This window comes from Lagopus muta, chromosome 15 (genome assembly GCF_023343835.1).
Source record: "Lagopus muta isolate bLagMut1 chromosome 15, bLagMut1 primary, whole genome shotgun sequence".
Classification (NCBI taxonomy): Eukaryota; Metazoa; Chordata; class Aves; order Galliformes; family Phasianidae; genus Lagopus; species Lagopus muta.
The window spans coordinates 14,481,868-14,500,522 of NC_064447.1; the positions used below are offsets into that span (position 1 = coordinate 14,481,868).

Sequence of the window (18,655 nt, forward strand, 5' to 3'; positions counted from 1 at the left end):
GGCGGGACGGACAGAGCGCGGTCCGCGGCCCCGGCTGCGGGGACCCGACCGGGGCAGGAGCAGCAGCCCTTTATAGCCGGCTCACACCTACACGCCGCTGCCAGAGCGCTGCAGCGCTGCCCGGAGCCGCGTCCCCGCCCGCCGCGCCGCACATGGAGCCCCGCCGCCCGGCCCCGCTGCCGTTGGTGCTGCTGCTGCTGCTCGCCGCCGGTGAGTGCCGCTTCCCGGGAGCTGAGGCGGGGGTTGGGGCGGAGCGGGCAGCCCTCGGAGAGACGCGGCGAGGCGCATCTTCCCTCCCGAGAAGCGGCCGGCCCGCTGCGGCCAGGAGAGCCGCCTGTCCGCTGCCGAGCGGCACGGAGCTGCCGCGCTGGAGGTCCTTTGACTCGTCCTCCCTTTACTCTTAAACTTCATGTTTCAAGTTCAGGATCTCCAGACTGCAGCCCGCACGTAGGGCAGCCGGCTGCTCGCCCGCCGAGGCGCCGTGCCGGGACACATCGTAGGCGCTGCTCGCGGCGGCACGGCGCGGCGGCTCCCGCAGAGCGAGGCGGGCGCAGTGAAGAAGGTACGGGTGGGTCCGTAATTACAGGACCCCCACCTCCTGCCTTACCCTCACAGACAACGCACTTGGCAAATATTTAATTTTTTGGATCCTGCTTATTAAATAGGTGTCCCGTAATAGAGAGCAGTTGTAATAGTTTACAGTTCATTTCCTCGTAGATTTTCTGAGGTACTCATCAATGCAGAACCTGACTGGACGTATTTCTTCCATGCTCCTGTGGAGCTATACCCTCCTTTCTAAGCAGCTAGTGCACAGAAAAGTATCCGCTAATTTTAGGTTCCTGCGGTGTCGTGAAAGAACCCCACACTATTTAGCACTGCCACACGACAGAGCGCGGCACAGCACGGCACAGCCCGGCTCTCACTGCGCCCGCTCGGCCCCCAGCCCAGGAGCACCGGGCGCAGGCATGGAGCACAGGCAGAGCGTGTGGCTCAACAGACTGCTGCTGCACCGCTAGGATAAAAGCCACTTTTCCAGAAGAGCACTCAGCTGCCTAAATCAAGAGATTCTCCTTTGTCTTCCTGCACTTCTTCACACGTCCCACTCATTCCTGAAGCAGGTCCTCTGTACAAGCTGAGCAGGGGCTGGGGGGAGGAAAGAAGGGCAATCACAGGATTAAAGACCGAGGGAAGGCGCTCACATGATGGGGCCAGCAGAAGGTCCCACTGGACTCACTGCCCCAATTCCACTTCCTGACCTCAGCGTGCCCCTGTTATTCCTTCTGCACTTTGTTCCTCCTCCAAGCCTTCATCCTTGCTTGGTCCAAACCTCAGCAAGAACATCAAGGGAAGCGATGAAAGACTGTTTCACTGCTTGTGGCAGCCTGGAGTGATCATTACAGAGAGGGCCTGCCTTCAGCCTGATGGCTCTGAGTCAGGCTTCGCACTCACCCGTTCCGTAGGCAGGGAGCAGGGAGGGAAAGGTAATTTACCTCTTTCTCAATGCTTGTGCTGCACTATCAGGCAAATGTATCTGTCCAAAGAAGTTTGCTATTTCTATAAGCTGTAGTTGTGTATGGCAGCAGTCTGGGCAAAGAGATGAGGTGAGAAAGGCCGTTCCTGAGGGCTTGTGACAAATCTATTTGTGGACAAATCTAAGCCAGAAAAAGAAAAAAGTGGTAACGCATACAGTTTGAGGGCATCCACTCCTGGCAGGACCTGGGAGATGCATCAGAAAAACTGCTCACCCCTAGTTCTCAACCTCCAAACTACTGGAACACTATGACCTTACAAGGAAACATCACTATAGGCAATCCTAAATATACTTGACATCAAAAATGTTTCTGTGGCCTCCGCCTTTGATAGCATGGCTTAGAATTTCTTATAAAATCCACATGGACTATACAGGATGCCAATGATTAATGCAGCTGTGTATCACAGTTCACTAAAGCTCTGTATCTCAATAAAAATACAGTATCGAAAAACTTTGCGACCCTTGCAAAGGGAAAATGGTATAGGAAGTACGGCCTGCCACAAAAAACTCATGCTTCTTAAGTGCCTTTTTCCCCCTACATGCAAACAGAAATTTAAGGGACTGCTGTTTGTTTGTTTGTTTTAAATATTATTGCAAGGTAGGCAGCCAGAAAGCCAGGAAAAATTATATAGGAAGGTGTGGCAGAAAATATCTTGCAAAGACATGATAATCATGACACAATGCACAGCACAATCCAAGCTCTCAAGAGCCTGCATAGGCAGCAATCCAGAAGCTTAAACTCCAATGGCAGGACTCCAATGTGGGCAACAAAATTACAGATTTGAAATCAAGCGCAACACAACCATAACGGATTACCTGGTGCTACTTTCTCTCAGTCTGTTCTCTCTCTACTTTCTCTCAGTCTGTCTTCACTTCTTACTTAATTTCACTCTTCAGAAAGCCATGCATAGCCTCTAATCTCCGTGACTTAGTTATTAAAATCACAAGGACAACTACAGAGTTTGTCAAACAGCAGTGGGGACAGAAGCAGTGCCTAGAGCCATGCTGGGATTGGTATGGATTTGTTTTCCCTTTGACCTCCACTTGTAAAGCGGCTGCCTGGCACCCATTTACGTGGACAGACCTCGTCAGGGCTTTGGGGCTGGTCTGGCTTTCACCGTCCCCTCCAAAAACCCTTCTCTAAAGCTTTCTCTCATCAGCTGAAATTTTAGCAAAGGCAGTCACAATTCCAGATACGTGATGATCACAGGAATTAAATATTGCAAGCTTTTTGAAAGCTCTAACTGTCTAGACTCAAACTGTCTTGCTGTAGAGTATCTTTGTACACTTGCTTGTACTTATTTCCTGTGACCTCTGCATATCACAGCAATGCATTTGTAATTTCTCGTACACATCATTAAGCCAACAAATTAAACCCAGTCTGGTTCCCTCCCTTTTTCCTCAGCCACAGTATGGTCTCCAATGCAGCCACACACGATTTGCATGACAAAAAAGAAAACTCACAGACAAGAAGATCCATTCCATGCTTAAAAACAGGAGTTACCCCCAAATGGCCTAGTAAAAGCATGGCTGCTTTTTCAGGAATGCACAATGGAACCCTTGGGGATATTCCCACCCCGACAAGAAATGAGCAACTGCTGTAACAACAGATGTCACAGAACAACTTAAAAATGCATCTTAATCATAAACTATGTGGAACTGCACAAGTATGTCACTCCACTTTTCAATTTTTGGATTTTATCCCACGGAAGTTCTGATAAAATATTCTGGAAATGGTTTTAGGCTGCTTATACACTCATGCAACCCTTACCATGCTGATACCCTTGCTGCTTCTGTAGTTCTGCGGGTTCCAGGAGTCTCCTTCATTGCTTCTGTCATACTCAGGTCACAGCGCTCTTGCAACAGACCTTTCCTGCAGTCATATTCACAGCATCTGGTACTGCGCAGTCTTGGTTTGCGCCTGGATGACTAGGAGCTCTAATATAAACAAACTGCAAGAACAAGTTTGTTTCCTTTTCTTTAGCTTACATGGCACACTTCCGGGAATTACACTTGAGCTCCCCAGGGAGAAGACAATTCACTGCTTCCACCTTACCTGGATTCAAATAAGGGATTGGGATTTCTCCAAAGTTGGCAAACAATTCCCTGATGCAACCAGGAATAGAATTTACAAAGTCTTGCCTTTGTCTTCCTGTTTTCTACCCCTCCTGCATCTTCTTTCCCCACTGCCCAGGAACTGCTACGCTCCGTAAATTCTTCACTTCCCTCAGGGGTTTCCTCAGAGTTACAACCATCACTCAAGCAGCCCCAGCTTTGCCATCAACTGCTGTCGCAGTTCCTTTGGCCACCACACAACTCCAGCCAAATTTCCCCAAACGCTCAGGAGTGCAAGCTGCTCCATTTGTAGCACTGCAGTTGCTCTGTCAGTTTTTTTCAGCCAGGAATGCACTGCGTGTGAAAGTAACTCTTGCAATGCTGTTGTAGAGATAACAGTTTGGTTATGCCTCAAAGGTACTCTTCTACTACCCAGAGCTGAAAGCTGTTACTTCAGAGCTGCAAAGGAAGCAGACATGACCAGGTATCCACAACAGCACCACAGAGATTCCAGAACAGTCTCTGAAGTCCTGATATTCATTATCATAGCTAGAAGAAAAAAACGAAAAGGCTGTGTCTGAGTATTTCATCCAATACAAAGTAAACAGTTTTTCTTCCACAGTTTACGGAGGCACTTTGGGGGAAGCCCACGTTAGGAACCGAAGAGGAATTCTTGAATTGGCTGGAGCCATCAGATGCACTACAGGGCGGTCTCCTTTTGCCTACCTACGCTATGGGTGCTACTGCGGCCTGGGAGGAAGGGGATGGCCCAAGGACAGAGTGGACTGGTAAGCATAACTTCTTATCTGGGTAGCAAAGTGCTGAATGCTTGAAAATACCAAAGCAAGAAGTCTGAATTGTCAGTTAGGCCCAGTTAACATCGATGTGGAACTGAGTTTAAACACAATTCAGAGTGCTAAGAAACCGTGAAGCATTAAAATGGCATTGGTGTAGATCTATGCGAGTCTTCAGCTGAAATTCTTACCTTGCCAACACTGGCCTCACAGTACAACATAGTTTCCTGGCTGTTACTGCTTGGCCAAGAGCTGAAGAACTAAAGACTTCTTGGAGAAGTTTTAAAAGCACAAACATTCAGTCTATTAAAAAAAAAAAAAGTCATTGAAAAAATCTTTTTATTTTAGTTCTGCTCAGCCCACTCTATTAGTATTCAAAATAAGACACAAAACTGTGTGAAATTCAACCTGATAAAAATAACATTTGAGTAAAAGTAATAACAAGTTCTTACGAAAATGAGCGTGAAAAACAGTCCTCATATTTAGCACTAGGTCTCATTGCACTGACTGGCATTAATTTAATTTATAATTGAACATTAGCTGACAGGAAGATGATTTCCTGGTGACAACAGTTACATAAGGGTTCACATTTTCAAGCTTACCATTACAGTGATGCACCTCCCCACCACACACTGCAGCTCAAGTTCCCACTTAGCAGACAGGTACTACTGTAAATCAGAAGGAAAACACCTGATGTTTACCATTAGAGCAGAACATACAGAAAGCCAGTATCTGAAGCTTTTGTGGTCAGACCTTACACCTCCACAGCCTTTGCCAACGTATTTCAGGCCTTTGGGTATAAAATGCTATTATTCTTGAGGCTGCTACTTTGATGGCTGGAACACATAGGAAAAGAAGGCCCAGTTCTTGGTCACTTACATATCTGAAGATAAGGATGGAGCATCTGCAGTTTGCCAGTCTTGCCTTGTAGGTCTGATTTTCACTTCTGTAAAGTCCCATGGTAACAAGAAGGCTCCTCTCAGAGCACGGCTCATTATTTGTGGCTGGGTTTTAGCAGCCACATGACACTAAGAACAAGGTAGAAGTGAGCATGTGTACTCTGCTTCTGCATTTGATCAGGAACAGTGCTAATTAACGCGTAGCATCAAACGCTCTCACCAAGTATTTCTTAAAGTTATAAGCTGTCCTGTGGATTGCTTACATTCAGAATTCAATCTGCTAACAAGTAAATTATTCACATAATAGTTACTGCCTCTTAAATGTATCCCTATCACTTATAAATGTGCACATGGAGACAACTGCTTTCTGTATTGCTTTTACAAGACAACATCTAAAAATCCAGAAACATATGTTCTGTTCTTCAAAGGCTTAAAAGCTATTGTAAAAAATTAAGCCATATTTTTGTAGACTACCATTTTTTGTAACCACATGAAGACTGGCACAAAGCTGTGGCAAAAGCAGCCCTGCTGCTGGGTCATTCCTGTTAGTCCTGCTACCAATGCTCCGAGTGTAGATTTTTGATTGCTTTCTTTTGGAAGACTTATTCCTACCTAGAATGGATGCACTGAGCTACTTCACAGGCATTGTGATGGTCAACTGTTCAGCACTGCAGGATGTTTAAATGAAGATTGGTAATCATTTAATTAGCATGGGGAAAAAACAAAGTAGTAATTGCAAGTGGGAAAAAGTGCTGTGAGCTCTATTGCAGACAAGTTCCTCAGGCAAGCTGAACACCACCTAAACATCACGTGCCTACAGTAATACGATGCTTTTAGGCGGAAATGGAGTGACTGAACACAAAGAGCTCACTGATACATCCTGTTCTTCCACTGAGTCAAAAAGAGCAGCTGGTTTGCAGTAAGACATCTGGGGTGATATGCTATGGCCTAACAGGTCCGCTGTTAGCAACTGTTACAATAACATCAATAATTGGAAGAAAAATAAGGCAGTTATTATCTGGCAAACTGTGCTGGTGTTTAATCATCACCTAGAGAGATGCTGCAGAAAGGGCTTACCTTCTGAAGTAGTTACTTTATTGCAAACTAAAAACATTTCAGATTCTCATGGATGAAAACACAGGGGAAGTTCAATGAGTTCAACACGTAGCAGACACTTCAATCATAATACAGGCAAAATGTTCTTCATCATACCTACTAACCAATTACCTTGTTTTGATTCCTGAGTAGGTAACTGTTTGCATGGATTATTTCATTCCTATCACCTATAGAAACGTGCCACTCAAAACCATGTGGCTGTAAATTACCACAGCATGCATTAAGGCAAGCCCATTTCTGTTATTCCCAGGTGCTGCTTTAACCATGACTGCTGCTACGGTAAGGCAGAGCAAGCAGGCTGTCACCCCAAGATAGAAAGTTACCACTGGGAATGCGAGGACAACACTGCTGTGTGTGGTGAGTGGACAGCTCTGGTTGTGAGTTTAGTTTGACTTGTACCAATTATCTCAGGGACTTCACAGAAAGACATTCATTAACTAACCACAAAATCCTTACTCTGCCTTCCCTCCATTTCTGACTTCTTTGCCAGAGCAGGCTGTGTTTCCAGAAAGTACGGCTCTCCAACCGAATCCAATTTCCTCTTCTAAATTCCCACTTGCTGACACACAACCAAAATTCCAATCTGCAAGTTTCCAGTACTCTTTCAGTAGCACTAAAAATCCGGACCAAACACACAGCACAGAAATGACGCTGGCCACCTTTTCACTCCAGCTACAGACAGCTGACATGTATGAGGGAGCCCACGTTACACCACACCCTACGCCACACAGACCCTCTACTCGCTAATTTCCTCCATTGCTCCGATCCTTTAATTTCTTACTGAATTCCCTAATAAAGAGGAAGTGGCAGTAAGCAAGGGGAGGTGGGATTTAAGCTGAAAATGGAGCATTCTTGCATCCTTTATTTCACATATGTAATTCTTAATGCTACATCCTGTAACAGATCAAAGTGCACGTGAAATGGAAACGTTTTTCCCGATTTCTGCCCCAGAAGGACATGCAGGAGGGGTACCCACCGCTTCCCAAAGAGGAACTGTTTATCAGAGTTCCTTTTGAAAGGCACTACAGATGTTTTGCTGAAGCAAACCATGCTTATGTATCCTCTATTGCTGAGCTGTCCTTGCACGGAGCTCAGTCTAAAGATGGAAGAATTCCTAATACACGAAAGCAGTGCATTACTAAAGCTTAGTGCAGTTCCTATTGCATTTCAACTACAAGAGCGAAACGAAACATTACTGCTGTTCTATGAAAGGTAATGAACACTATATGGTGAACGTGGGAGGCAGTAATTGTACTTTCATTGGGTATTTTTATTATTACTACTTCAAACTAGAATCAAACCTACTTTGTTTTCTTTCAGAATCACTAGAAGACAAGTGTCAAAAAATGGCATGTGAATGTGATCGTGAAGCTGCCAAATGTTTTTCTAAAGCTCCCTACCATACCAAGTACCTCCTGTGGCCAGATATTATGTGTGGTGAGGTTCAACCTTTGTGTAGATATTAAACACACAACATCAGCCCCTATGAAAACTCTGTACTTACTCGAAATCTGCAAAGATGGCTTTTGTCACAGTAGTGACAGGAAATGATTTTTCTCTTTCTCGTCCTTCCCTCCTGCCACTCCTCTGCCTTAGAATGGCCAAAGTAAACACTTCTCTTCTTATTTACTTTCTACAATACATGGACAAAAACCAAGTTCAGTAGTTTGGTTTAAGCTTTTCTTTACTAAGCTCAAATTCTTCTTTAGTATTTATCAGTTTAAGGAGTAATTGACTGATTTGTCTGAATCACAGAATGGCTTGGGTTGGCTACCTTTCCCATCAGAGTTTGATCTCACACAACAGCAGTTTGCACAGTTCAGGAGCTTGTAACTCACAGGGACATAAAAATGGCTTCAGCTTGTTTCCATAGTTTTGGGAGACATTTTAAGAAAAGGAGAAGTCAGTAACAAAACTACTGACAAACACATTTTTCTGTAACTGATAACTTTAACAGCTTAAGAACAAGGAATGGTTTATCTTCATCCACCTCAACTTATTTGTAGTGAGAGGAATACAAAACAAATACAAGAAATGCAAGTCAAAGGTAATGTCAAATACTTTGATATAAAATAAATAAATAAAACTTCTTCAGGAAGGACTATGATTTAAAATGATATCTTTAATCTTTAAAAAATATTCGTAGGCAAATTTAAAGCTCATACTCATGATACAAATGCAAAAGCAAAACTAAAAAAACCTCACAACACATAATGAAAGGTCAAAAACCTTACATCAGTAAGTGGCAATCCATTTATACAAAACAGTCCATATCTCCACTCAGTGTTCATTCACAGACCTAAATACACACCTTTCATTGCAGTAAGGCATAATTACAGTGTCAGGTCACTTATCCAAAATAATCCTTTTAAGAGCTCATTGTGAATTTAAGGATTAGCAACAGATTTTAAGAGAGCATTAAAGAAGCTGTTGATGAATTCTAACTGATCTGAACGGAACAAAAAAAAAAAACCATGTGAACAGCAATTGCCATATTTTCCATAGGCCAAAGCTTGGTCTTTGCCATCTACGTAGGGAATTTTAGAACAACCTCACTGTGCATTTCTCAGTCAGAACTTCACACGTAAAGCAGGCTGAAAACACCAAAGTACTTCCAATATCAAGCCTATCCTTTCAGCTTTCCTTCAGCAAACTCAAGTTCTGCACAGCACACTGCTGGTGTGGAACAGTAAGTTGAAAACATCACCACAGCTTTCCAGAAAGCACTGATTTCATGACAGAACAAAGAACTACTATTTGATCAAAAATACGACTTAACTAAGTTTCAAGTGGCTAAATCAGGAATATATTTGTTTTATTAACTACAAAAATCATTGGGTAATAAAGCCCATCCTCAGACTTGGAATCAGCTGTTCAACAGTAACTTACCTCAAGGCTTTTTCATATGTTTAAGTTAATGTAATCTACTTTCACTGCCACATTATAAAAGGAAAATAAAAACATAAACCAAAGTTTCTTTTGAAGTAAGCATTTTTGGAAACTAACCAGCTCAAAAGCTCGATGTCAGTCATTGCACTTGTGTCTCCAGGCGCCTTACTTCTTTAACTACAAGATCAATGTTTATAATTGGGTTGAAGTACAAGGCCCAGTAAAACAAACAATTGCAGACAAACTGAGGAATAACAGGCCAAAAAACTGCAACAAAAAGACCCTGGGTTGAGACTTTCCAAAAATGTTTCCACATTCTGTGAGGAATAGTCCTGTGGAAAAGGAAAGGGAGAGGCTTAGAGGCTTTACTTTTAACCATTCTAAGACAAGCTAGTATGTGTTTTAGCCTCAAATTATTTCACACCTACTCAAGTTTCTTATAAAAAACAGAATTCTTCACTCCACAAAAACTTACTTAAAACACACTAATATTACTTTTTATGTGAGGAAGCATTATGCCAATTTATTCAGACCACAAAGCACAGCAGTTGGAAGCGGTAGAATTCCAGATTTGCCATAGATGATTTCCACACAGCCAGTTCTCTTTTGAAGATGCTCTGCCCCCTACCTGCTGGCAAGAGCAGCAACTCCATATGTGCCAAAGCAAGAATTTCTCCACAGAACTTTTAAAGAATTATAACCAAGAGATCACAGCAATTATGACGTGATATTAAAGCATTAAAGCAGCAATATCTGTCCAATTAAATATCCTTCAATAACTATCCTGTGAACATACCATGACAGAACTCTGACGTATTTAGCTCTCAGCTGACAGATAACACCAGTTATGCTAAGAGGCAGTTCTCAAGGGAAGAGCGAGACACCTTCTGAACAGTTAAATAAAACCACTGCATTTACTACATCTGATCAGTAAAACCAGCTGTAGGAAATCCTTTCAAGTATCCACAGCAACAAAAATATTCAAAAGCGAGTATTACATGTGCAGATTCAGACTTGCATCTTATTATCATTTTCAGTAAGCCCCTCATAACAGACCTATTTTCCAGTTTATAGTGTACTTCCTACATCCCTCAACAAGCTCAGTAAGACTTACTTCAATTCTCTTCTTGACCAGAGCTTCCAAAAGGAGAATAGTTCCAGAACAGAGAGTAGCATGGCATTTACAATGATAAATCTTGATGTCCAGTAGTGCACATCCAGCCAGTCCCAAGCAAATTCAGCTACCAACTGGTATGGCAAAAATATATACTTTACAATGAATTCTCTCCACTGTTTCCAAGTGGGATCTTTAAGGTCCTGTAAATTAGGATAAAAAGTGTTAAATAATTTCCTACTAAATACTGGCTTATTTCCACCGTTCCTTTATTGATCTTTTACTGGTTTTTTATTTGTTTAGTAACTTCAAAGCAGTAATTACTCTTTTTTATGCTTTCAGTAGATAATATCATAACCCAATAACTTCAATTAATTAGCCAAAACATCACAGCCAGACAGACGTTATCACCCCATTTTTTCAGTGAAGATATTTTCAGTGAAAGGTCTTTCTACACTCATGTGAACTTTTTTTTTTTATAAAGATAAAAAAATATGATAATAAGAAAATTAAGTTTCACAGACTTAAAACCTTAAACATCTTAAATAATTCTTAGTACAGGTTGTGGTCACAACACTGCTAGTCCTGCATAATAAAGTAAAAGCAACAAGTTACTATTAAGATTTCTTTTTAAGAAGTTGCACTGCAAGGAGATGACATTATGAATAATTGCATCACACTTTTTTAAGCAACTGATTCTTAACATGCTTCAACCAAGTAGCATTTGAGCACTTACTAATAATTTTGTGACCATGTCTTCATATTGGTCTTCTTGCATAGGACAAATGGTGTGGATAAAAGGTAGGAAAGCTTCAGTATAATCAAACAGATATAAGTATAACATACTGAGTCTTGGAGAATTCTTGAGTGCATACAAAAGAAAGAGTGATTTTCCTGGATTTACTGCCTGAAAAGTATCAAATTGCAAACAATGAAAAGATGAAATGAAAGGTGCATGACAGTTCTTAGACTTTTCTAACAGTCATTTCTCAAAGGGTCATTTTTTCAAATACAATAGTTGATTAAGCTAAGCAATTTTTACAAAGATAATTCTACTTCCCTAACAATCCTTTCAACTTTAAGAGAGCTGTCTTTGAAATATATGACTTAAAGTCACTTAATATAGATGGTAGACTAAGAGAATTTACCTTGTACTCCCAAAGGTTCTGTGGTGGTTTAACACCTAAAGTTCTGACACATTCCAATTCTGCTGTAATTGCTTTTCTATGGTTATTGTTCTCTATACTGAAAGGCTCTTTTGTGAAATCCTCCTCTGTCAGCGTTAGAAGGAGCCTAAAAAGGCAGAAGAATTTTGAAGGCAAACAGCGACTCTACACCAAGAAGATATGACTAACAAATCAGTAACTACATACTGAAACAATAAGCTACTGATAGAAGGTATCACCTTTTGGATCACCTTTCATGTTCTGAATCAACTGCATCTCAGAAGCTGGGTTTTAAATATCCTTCTTTTCAAGTTCTCTCTTGCCTGCTCTCAGCATGCAAATGTATGAGCTTGTTGGCTATTAATGAACACAGTTCTTCAGTACATCACAGATCTAGTCTGGTCTCCTGATATCAAACCTGGAGCTCGTTGGTCGAGCGCAACAACGCATATAGCATATGCATGTTTTCACAGGAAAGAAAAGTGGAGGGGTGGATATTGCATTAATAGAACTTTATTTTCAGGACCATTTCAGTCTGCACTGTCAGTATCTAAATACGCTCTCAGAAAAACTTCAGTTAGGTTGCTAAGTATCTACTACTGTTTTCAACTACAAATGTTAAAACTTCCCCTATATTTTATCTTGATACATCAACAGAATATTCCCCCCCCCACTATGGAACAAAGTCTGATTATTACAAAATGAACCATGCCTAATGAAAGCCACCCAGCAATCCACTCAGATGATAGCAGCTCCTGATAATTAGACCACTCACCTTCCATTCACTTTCTCCAGCAAAAATCTTTCTTTATAAAGAGAGGCCCAAGGGCCCAGCTGCTCCAGCCAAAGCGCCACTTCTTCAGCAGTCCATTTAGCAACAGGCTTGTGGACAAGAAGATCATCTTCAAGTTCTCTGCTACTCCAGTGATACCCAAGTAGTACTACCTACATGTAAATTAAAAATAAAACAAAGGAGGTTCTTTACCTGCAACGCAAATATATTAAATCATACAGATAAACATGCATTAGGGGCTTGACACGCAAAATCTTCCATTCTAAGGACCCTACAGTATTTAGGTTATAAGAAAATACCTTTTAGCCAATTTGTCTAATTTCCATTTGCTGTAAACTGAAACTGTACTCCTGGTAGACAACTCTGACACAGCGCATTCACTCAGCTCAGCTGAAGTTTCTTCTATACCGACAATCGCTTTGACATCCATAGACTTTAAGTACATTTCATTGGATACTTAACCAAGAATACGGAAGACCATCCAGATGAAACTTACTGCTACACAAGTTAAAGCTGTCAGAACGCCTGAGAAAAACCCTCTTCCTCGAGGATTAATTCTTCCTGTGTTTGGAGCCGTAGAAATCTGGTCATTCCCATATTTTTGGAAGGTTGCTAAGCTGCGCACTACATCACTGTTTTGCTGAATATCTTCTTTTCTTTGTTCAATGGCATCAGAAAACAGCCTTTCAATAACATCCCTAATGGGAGAAACACTTGTCACTGACCAGTATCATCACTGAGCCTTAGCACTTAGAAAAGGAATTTATTTTAAGATTTATATTTTCCAGCTTATACCAAAGACTATCATCTCTGAAAGCAGGAAAACATTACTTATTAGCACTTGGTACAGTTAATCAACTACTTCAAAATAGCATTTTAAATATAGAGGAAGTAAAAAATCTCTCATTTAAAAACAAGTAAGTCCTTAATGCAAAATTAGAATTGTTTGCTATGAGCATGTCCTGATTATTCAAAAATGCTAAGCAAGAGACAATATAAAAGCATCAATCCTATATCCTACTTATTAAAAATCTATTAGTGAAGGTCACTGTTTCCTTGCACCACAGGAACTGGATTGTAGGTAACTGCAGACAGCAGTTCGGTATTTCTTGCTTTCTTCTGCCATAAGGTCACATTTCTTCCTATAAAAGATTCCTATCATAGAAAGTCCCTTTGCTATCAAGGATAATTCTAACTTAATACAAATCCCCTAAAAAGTCAGAAGGGAAAAACCAAACAAGCAACCACCATCTCACTTCTGTGCTTTCCATTTTTTTTCAGAAAAAAAGGAGGGGTAGCATGAAAGACTTCAGATAAAATAAAGACTTGAATAAAATACTGAAATACCTAAGCAGACAGTTAGTTTTGCTTGGTTTAGGAATCCAAACAAACAGCAGAAAAGTATATTAAAATCACCTCAGGAGAATGTTGACTTTGGGGAATCCTTCCCATTTTTCTCTGCATTCCGGACATTCATTCTTCTTGGAGGACGCCCACCACAAGGCTAAGCAATGTCTACAGAAGCTGTGCCCACAGTTCAGGGTGGTGGGATTGACCAGAATGTCGTAACAGCAGTGGCAAAGGAACTCACTCACTGATATCTGCCGGCCAACTTCAGGCTTAGCGCGTGCTGTAACTCCTGCCATGCTGGGTTCACTGCATAAGCTCTCATCTTCTTCCATCTTCTTTTATACCTTATGCAAGCTGGTCTTCAAATCGGCACAGCATTGCTTCTGTAAAGTAACAGGAGAGGCCTCAGTATGAAAAAAAAGTTACTACAGATGTTTAGGATTGCAAGAAGTGTGTTTTTTCCATTGTAACACATTTTCTTGCTCTTGTAGTTTTAAAACTTATTAACTTAAATTTTTCCTAAGGGAAACATCATTCCACTTTTTCAACAGTACATTCACCCCAAACCACGCTCAGAATGAGGCTCTGGGTGTAAAGCTGCGGGCTCAGCCTCTTTGCCTTTTCTTCTCTGGCGTTACGGAAACCAAAAACGCAGCGAAAGCGAAACCGAAGGCGCCACCAGCTCTCCGATTCAGAGGCCCTTCTTCTTCTGACTACCCACAAGCGACATCAATAGAAAACACCAGAAGAGAACAAAAGACAAAAGCAAGGCCGACGTCCGCACACCGTACGGACGGCAGCGGCTCGCGGTGCGCTCAGGTACGGGCACGGGGCGAGCGGAGCCGAACCCGCCCCGAGCAGCTCCCGCTCCTCGCTGCCAGCTCGGGAAACGCGCAGGTGAGAAAGGAGCGACTGCGGCCAAAAATACCGCCCTGTTCTCTTAGCGCTCTCGCTCTGCTCTGAGGCGATCGCATCACCGCGGTAAGGCAGGCGCCGACGCCGTTACGGAACGGCCGCGCCGCACGGGCCGCAGCACACCGCGCTTATCGCAACGCCAGCGGGCACGAGAGCGGGCAGCCGGGCGGGGAAAGGGGAAAGAGAAGGGAGAAGAGCGGGAGGATAGAGGAGGGAGAGGAGAGGAGAGCCCCGAGGCGCAGTGCCGCCCGCCGGGCCGCTCCGCAGCGCAGCACGGACCGCCGGTCTTCCGAGCGCGGCGAGCGAACCATCGCTTACACGAGGAGAAACAAAGGCAACCTTTCCGCGCCCGAGACCGTTCTTCCGCCTTCCCGAGGACACAGGCGCTAACGCTCCCGCGGACGCGCGGCCCTCCCGCCCAGGCTGCTCCTCCCCGCTCCGCCGGGACGCGCCCCGCAGTCGGCCGCCTGAGCCGCAGCCCCGGGAGGAGCCCCGGCCCCGCACCGCTCCGCACTTACCGGCGCCTCTGGGGTTCGTCCCGCAGCGCGGGGCTCGGATCCGTGCTCGGCTCCCGACGGCCGCCTCGGCTGAGCTGGCGGCTGCCCTGCGCACGCACGGCCGTCCCTTTTCGATCTTTAACCTTGTTTTTCAACGTTTTAAAAGCCACCCTCCTGGCGCTGCTCTGCATTCTGAGTTTTCCTGAACGCGCTCGCTTCCCTCCGAGAGCACCGAGCTGCGTTTCTGACCGTCTGCCCACCGTGCCCGAGTTATTGTCCGGCTGAGAGCTGGAGCCCTGATGGCAGAGCTTCGTCAGGCTATTAGAGGCTGGCTTAACGGCAGCGGTACCCAGGATGCTGGCTCACACAGACTACTTTCACTACATTTGAGATAGCTCATATATATACACACACCCTCATGCATATTTATATCAGTGTCCCTTCCCTCACTGTATTCCTTTTCGACTACTGTCCAAAGCAAAGATTGGTGTTTTTTTTTTTTTTTTTTTTTTTAAAGTGCTGACAAGGTGGATTTCTTACTGTGCAATATAACGTGACATTTTCTTAGAGACTTGGTTCTTAGGGTGCAGTTCGCATGGTGTGAGGACCAAAACCTGTCCCAGCCTCTGCCACACGCAAAGCACAAGGCTTTGTCCCAGCTAAGTTCCAGCCTTTATTTCATACAAAGATGGAGTGCCCAGCTCATACCTCACCTCACTCTATTTGCAGTCCTCATTAAGCATATGAAGTTAATGCCCACTGAGCAGACCCTTAAATCACCCTAGCATGAAAATATGCTCCTCTTCTAGACCAGAGGAAGTTCACCTACATCCGTCTTGGCACACACAAAGAATTGGACTAAGAATATTTAGCTCTTGCTCTAGAGCCTTGTTTTTGGCATATTGTTATTTTTTGTTTGCACTTAGCTTCACTTTGACGCTTGGTAAAGTAACAGAAAGTACACAGGTCTGATACAAGTGTGCTGCAGACTGATACAGAGGATGTGGAAACTCAGACTTTGGGTTTAGTTTACAAAATGTTCATAATACAAAAACAATGTAACTCTGTAATTAGTGATTTGACCTGCTCTCCTCCAAGGCTACTGAGTAATTCGGAAAGCAGCCAATCTTGTCTCATGTAAAAAAAATAGGACATTTAAAGATTTCAGATTACAAGCTATGTATTTGTAAATGGAGTTGCTCCAGTGTGCACATACAAAAGAAATGGATATTTAACTCGCTAGGTAAATGTTACCTTCTGAATCAGAATTCTTAATAATTCCTAATTTATTTTTAATATCCAATAGCATTTCCTTTTTATTGCAATAAACTATAGGAAGACAGTTAAGAGGAGACTATTCCAGATGTGGATCATGGCCAATAATCAATAATTTTATTTTTCTCCAAACCAGATCCTCTCAGCAAACAAAACCAACCACACATAGCTCGGCAGTGGCAGCCTGTGCACTGGGAGAAGTTGCTGTTAACAAAGAATGGCTATTCTCCCCATGGAGACTGCTCTGCCCTCACAGCACAGACCTGCTGTCCTGCAGCCTTGGCTTCCTGCTGCTCTGTGCCTTTGGCCCAATTCTGCAGCTAGCTCCTGGAAGCACCGCTTCTCCTCGGGCCAGATACCACGAGCTCAGGCTCTTTTCACACCTGACACGGTCTCTGCAGCCATCAACCTCTGGACACACACATGCTCACTGGTGCCCTGCTTCGGCTTCCAGAGCAGCAATGGATGGGAGCCAAGCACTGCCACGAGCAGATCACCCACACCTCAAAGCTTCAGTTTGCCCATTCACCACTAGTTAAGTACTGCTACCTCTAAAACTTTTGTTTCGACTCTTCAACGAGAGGCTGCAGTTTCAAGAACTTTCAAACAGTTCTTGAAAATTACGTGCGCAAGGTTAGCATTTCACATTTCAGACAAGTTACTGCAAAACAGAAGAACTCTACTATTTCAACTAACCTCCTACTGAGCACCATGTAATCCCGCAGGCGATTCGCTGCAGACATGCGCAGCATGAACCGCCCGCAGCCAGAAGGCAAAACCTCACCCAGCTCCACCGCCCAGGCCCGCAGCTCCGGCTCCGTGCAGGCGCTCGCTCCATTTGCTCTCGTTCTGCCGGAACAGGACTTTCCCGGGCTGTGTGAGCCGTAACCCCGCCCGCCGTTCCGCAGCGCGTTTCAGCGAAAGCAGCTGAGGCGCCGTGCTTCGGACGGCCTTTCTGCCGCGGGATCCTCCGCGCTCGTCTCCCGGACGGCCGTTCCCTCCTGCAGCACGGCCACGGATGCCGGGCTGGGCTCTGAGGTTCATCTGAGCTTCATTCAGCGCCTTTCCATCGGCACGGGACGAGGAACGCTCGCTGTCTCGCGGTGCTCTCCCGCCGCGCTCCTCGCACCTCCTCAGCTGACGTCCGCCACTTCTTTCCCGGAGGCGCCTGCGCCGCCCTTCCCTTCACACCGACCGCTCCCCGGTACTCCGCGCGGCGCCCGGGCCGGGTCGTTCGAGGGCTGCCGACCTCTGCCGCCGATACGCAGCGGTTTCCAGCTCCTAACGGTCCACCGCCGCGCGGCTGTCACCGCTCACACAGAAGCGGCTGGGCCGCACTCTCCCGCCCGCGCTCTAGGAACGGCTCCGCCCGCGGCAAGATGGCAGGGCCTCACGTGGGCGCGCAGGAGAGGAGAGGAGAGGAGGGGCGGGGCGGGGCGGGGCGGGGCCGGTTCCGGAAGCGCTCGGCGGCGGCGGTTGCGCGCCGGGCTCCGGGCGGGCTGGTGCGGGCGAGGGATGGAGGTGATCAGAAGCAGTGAGTGACCGGCTGCGGGCTCCGAGCCGTGCGCGGTGTTCCCCGGTGACCCCGCTTCCTCCCCCCGGGCCGGCGGCAGGCTCCGGCCTTCGCCTCAGGGATGCCGGGCGGCCGCGCTGCTCCCGCGCCTGCGGGCCGGCCTGAGCGGCGGGCGGGAAGGAGGGCTGAACGCGGGCTGAGCGCGGCGGGCGGCCCCGGCCGGTCGCCTCAGGTGTGCTTTTACCTCTTGCTGCAGATTTTAAGGATAACCTAAGCAAAGTGTACGAAGCTGTCGAAGAAGCGGACTTCCTGGCCATTGATGGGGAGTTCTCAGGTACGGCCGCGCGCTCTGTGAGCTGTGGGCCGTATCGTGTGGTAACGGAACGCGGCCGAGCGTTTGGCTTGGACAAGCGGCAGAGGCTGCTGGTGTGCCTTGTGTGCAGTGGTGGGGCTTTGGTCGAGGAAATGCATGTCTGTGTGCCGTGGAGTCGGAGAATGGTCTGTTGTGGCCGCGGTTCTTCTCCCGCCCGCGGTGATTTCTGGTGTCGCTTGGTTGGTTGATTCTCAGCTGCAGTTGTGCCTGTGTTGTGCACGCAAGAGGTTGGGAAACATAAGGGAGGTCCTGCCTGTGTTTGCACAGGGAGAGGCAGCGGCAAGAACTCTGACATTTCTAAGGCCTGGGGGTCTGTGCGTCAGAGAGCCTGCAGTAAATGTTCTGGCTGTGGGATGAAGTCAATTCAGCCAACCA

At 45.3% G+C, this 18,655-nt stretch overlaps 3 protein-coding genes across 8 annotated transcripts in view; 2 read left to right on the forward strand and 1 right to left on the reverse strand.

The window, feature by feature from the left end:
• Positions 1 to 122: 122 nt before the first annotated feature.
• Positions 123 to 7,898, forward strand: PLA2G10 (phospholipase A2 group X). Its single transcript, XM_048962350.1, has 4 exons — positions 123 to 210; positions 4,209 to 4,374; positions 6,646 to 6,752; positions 7,716 to 7,898. Exons 1-4 carry the CDS (start codon positions 153 to 155, stop codon positions 7,859 to 7,861), a joined length of 477 nt encoding a protein of 158 aa, XP_048818307.1. The 5' UTR covers positions 123 to 152; the 3' UTR covers positions 7,862 to 7,898.
• On the reverse strand, positions 152 to 17,812 carry BFAR (bifunctional apoptosis regulator). Of its 4 annotated transcripts, XR_007380107.1 has the most exons (10): positions 13,774 to 14,039; positions 12,854 to 13,055; positions 12,340 to 12,509; positions 11,547 to 11,691; positions 11,135 to 11,305; positions 10,399 to 10,601; positions 9,402 to 9,616; positions 4,983 to 5,048; positions 4,572 to 4,683; positions 152 to 4,135 (listed from the first exon to the last, which is right to left on the reverse strand). XR_007380107.1 is itself a non-coding variant. In XM_048962343.1 (8 exons), exons 2-8 carry the CDS (start codon positions 14,037 to 14,039, stop codon positions 9,424 to 9,426), a joined length of 1,350 nt encoding a protein of 449 aa, XP_048818300.1. In that variant the 5' UTR covers positions 14,040 to 14,090; positions 17,179 to 17,812; the 3' UTR covers positions 8,498 to 9,423. The 4 variants fall into 4 exon arrangements, 2 of the variants coding, with proteins under 2 accessions (XP_048818300.1, XP_048818299.1); XR_007380108.1 differs by lacking the exon at positions 4,983 to 5,048; XM_048962343.1 differs by lacking the exons at positions 152 to 4,135; positions 4,572 to 4,683; positions 4,983 to 5,048 and adding an exon at positions 17,179 to 17,812 and having other exon boundaries at positions 8,498 to 9,616; positions 13,774 to 14,090.
• A 31-nt stretch (positions 17,813 to 17,843) lies between these two features.
• PARN (poly(A)-specific ribonuclease) overlaps positions 17,844 to 18,655 on the forward strand; it is a 54,925-nt gene continuing 54,113 nt past the window's right edge. Inside the window, exons 1-2 of one of the 3 annotated variants that reach the window (XM_048962339.1) lie at positions 17,844 to 17,928; positions 18,164 to 18,241. In XM_048962339.1, coding sequence (XP_048818296.1) covers positions 17,910 to 17,928; positions 18,164 to 18,241 — 97 coding nt within the window. In that variant the 5' untranslated portion in view covers positions 17,844 to 17,909. The remainder of the gene's footprint in view (positions 17,929 to 18,163; positions 18,242 to 18,655) is intronic. The other 2 variants (XM_048962340.1, XM_048962341.1) reach the window with 2 other exon arrangements.

Coding starts and splice junctions, on each gene's coding strand:
- PLA2G10 (XM_048962350.1), top strand. CDS start 153: ATGGAGCCCCGCCGCCCGGCCCCGCTGCCGTTGGTGCTGCTGCTGCTG. Junction 211..4,208: donor GCTGCTGCTGCTCGCCGCCG/GTGAGTGCCGCT, acceptor TTTCTTCCACAG/TTTACGGAGGCACTTTGGGG. Junction 4,375..6,645: donor CCCAAGGACAGAGTGGACTG/GTAAGCATAACT, acceptor TGTTATTCCCAG/GTGCTGCTTTAACCATGACT.
- BFAR (XM_048962343.1), bottom strand. CDS start 14,039: ATGGAAGAAGATGAGAGCTTATGCAGTGAACCCAGCATGGCAGGAGTT. Junction 11,692..12,339: donor CTGGAGAAAGTGAATGGAAG/GTGAGTGGTCTA, acceptor CTGCCTTTTTAG/GCTCCTTCTAACGCTGACAG. Junction 10,602..11,134: donor ACATGGTCACAAAATTATTA/GTAAGTGCTCAA, acceptor CCTAATTTACAG/GACCTTAAAGATCCCACTTG.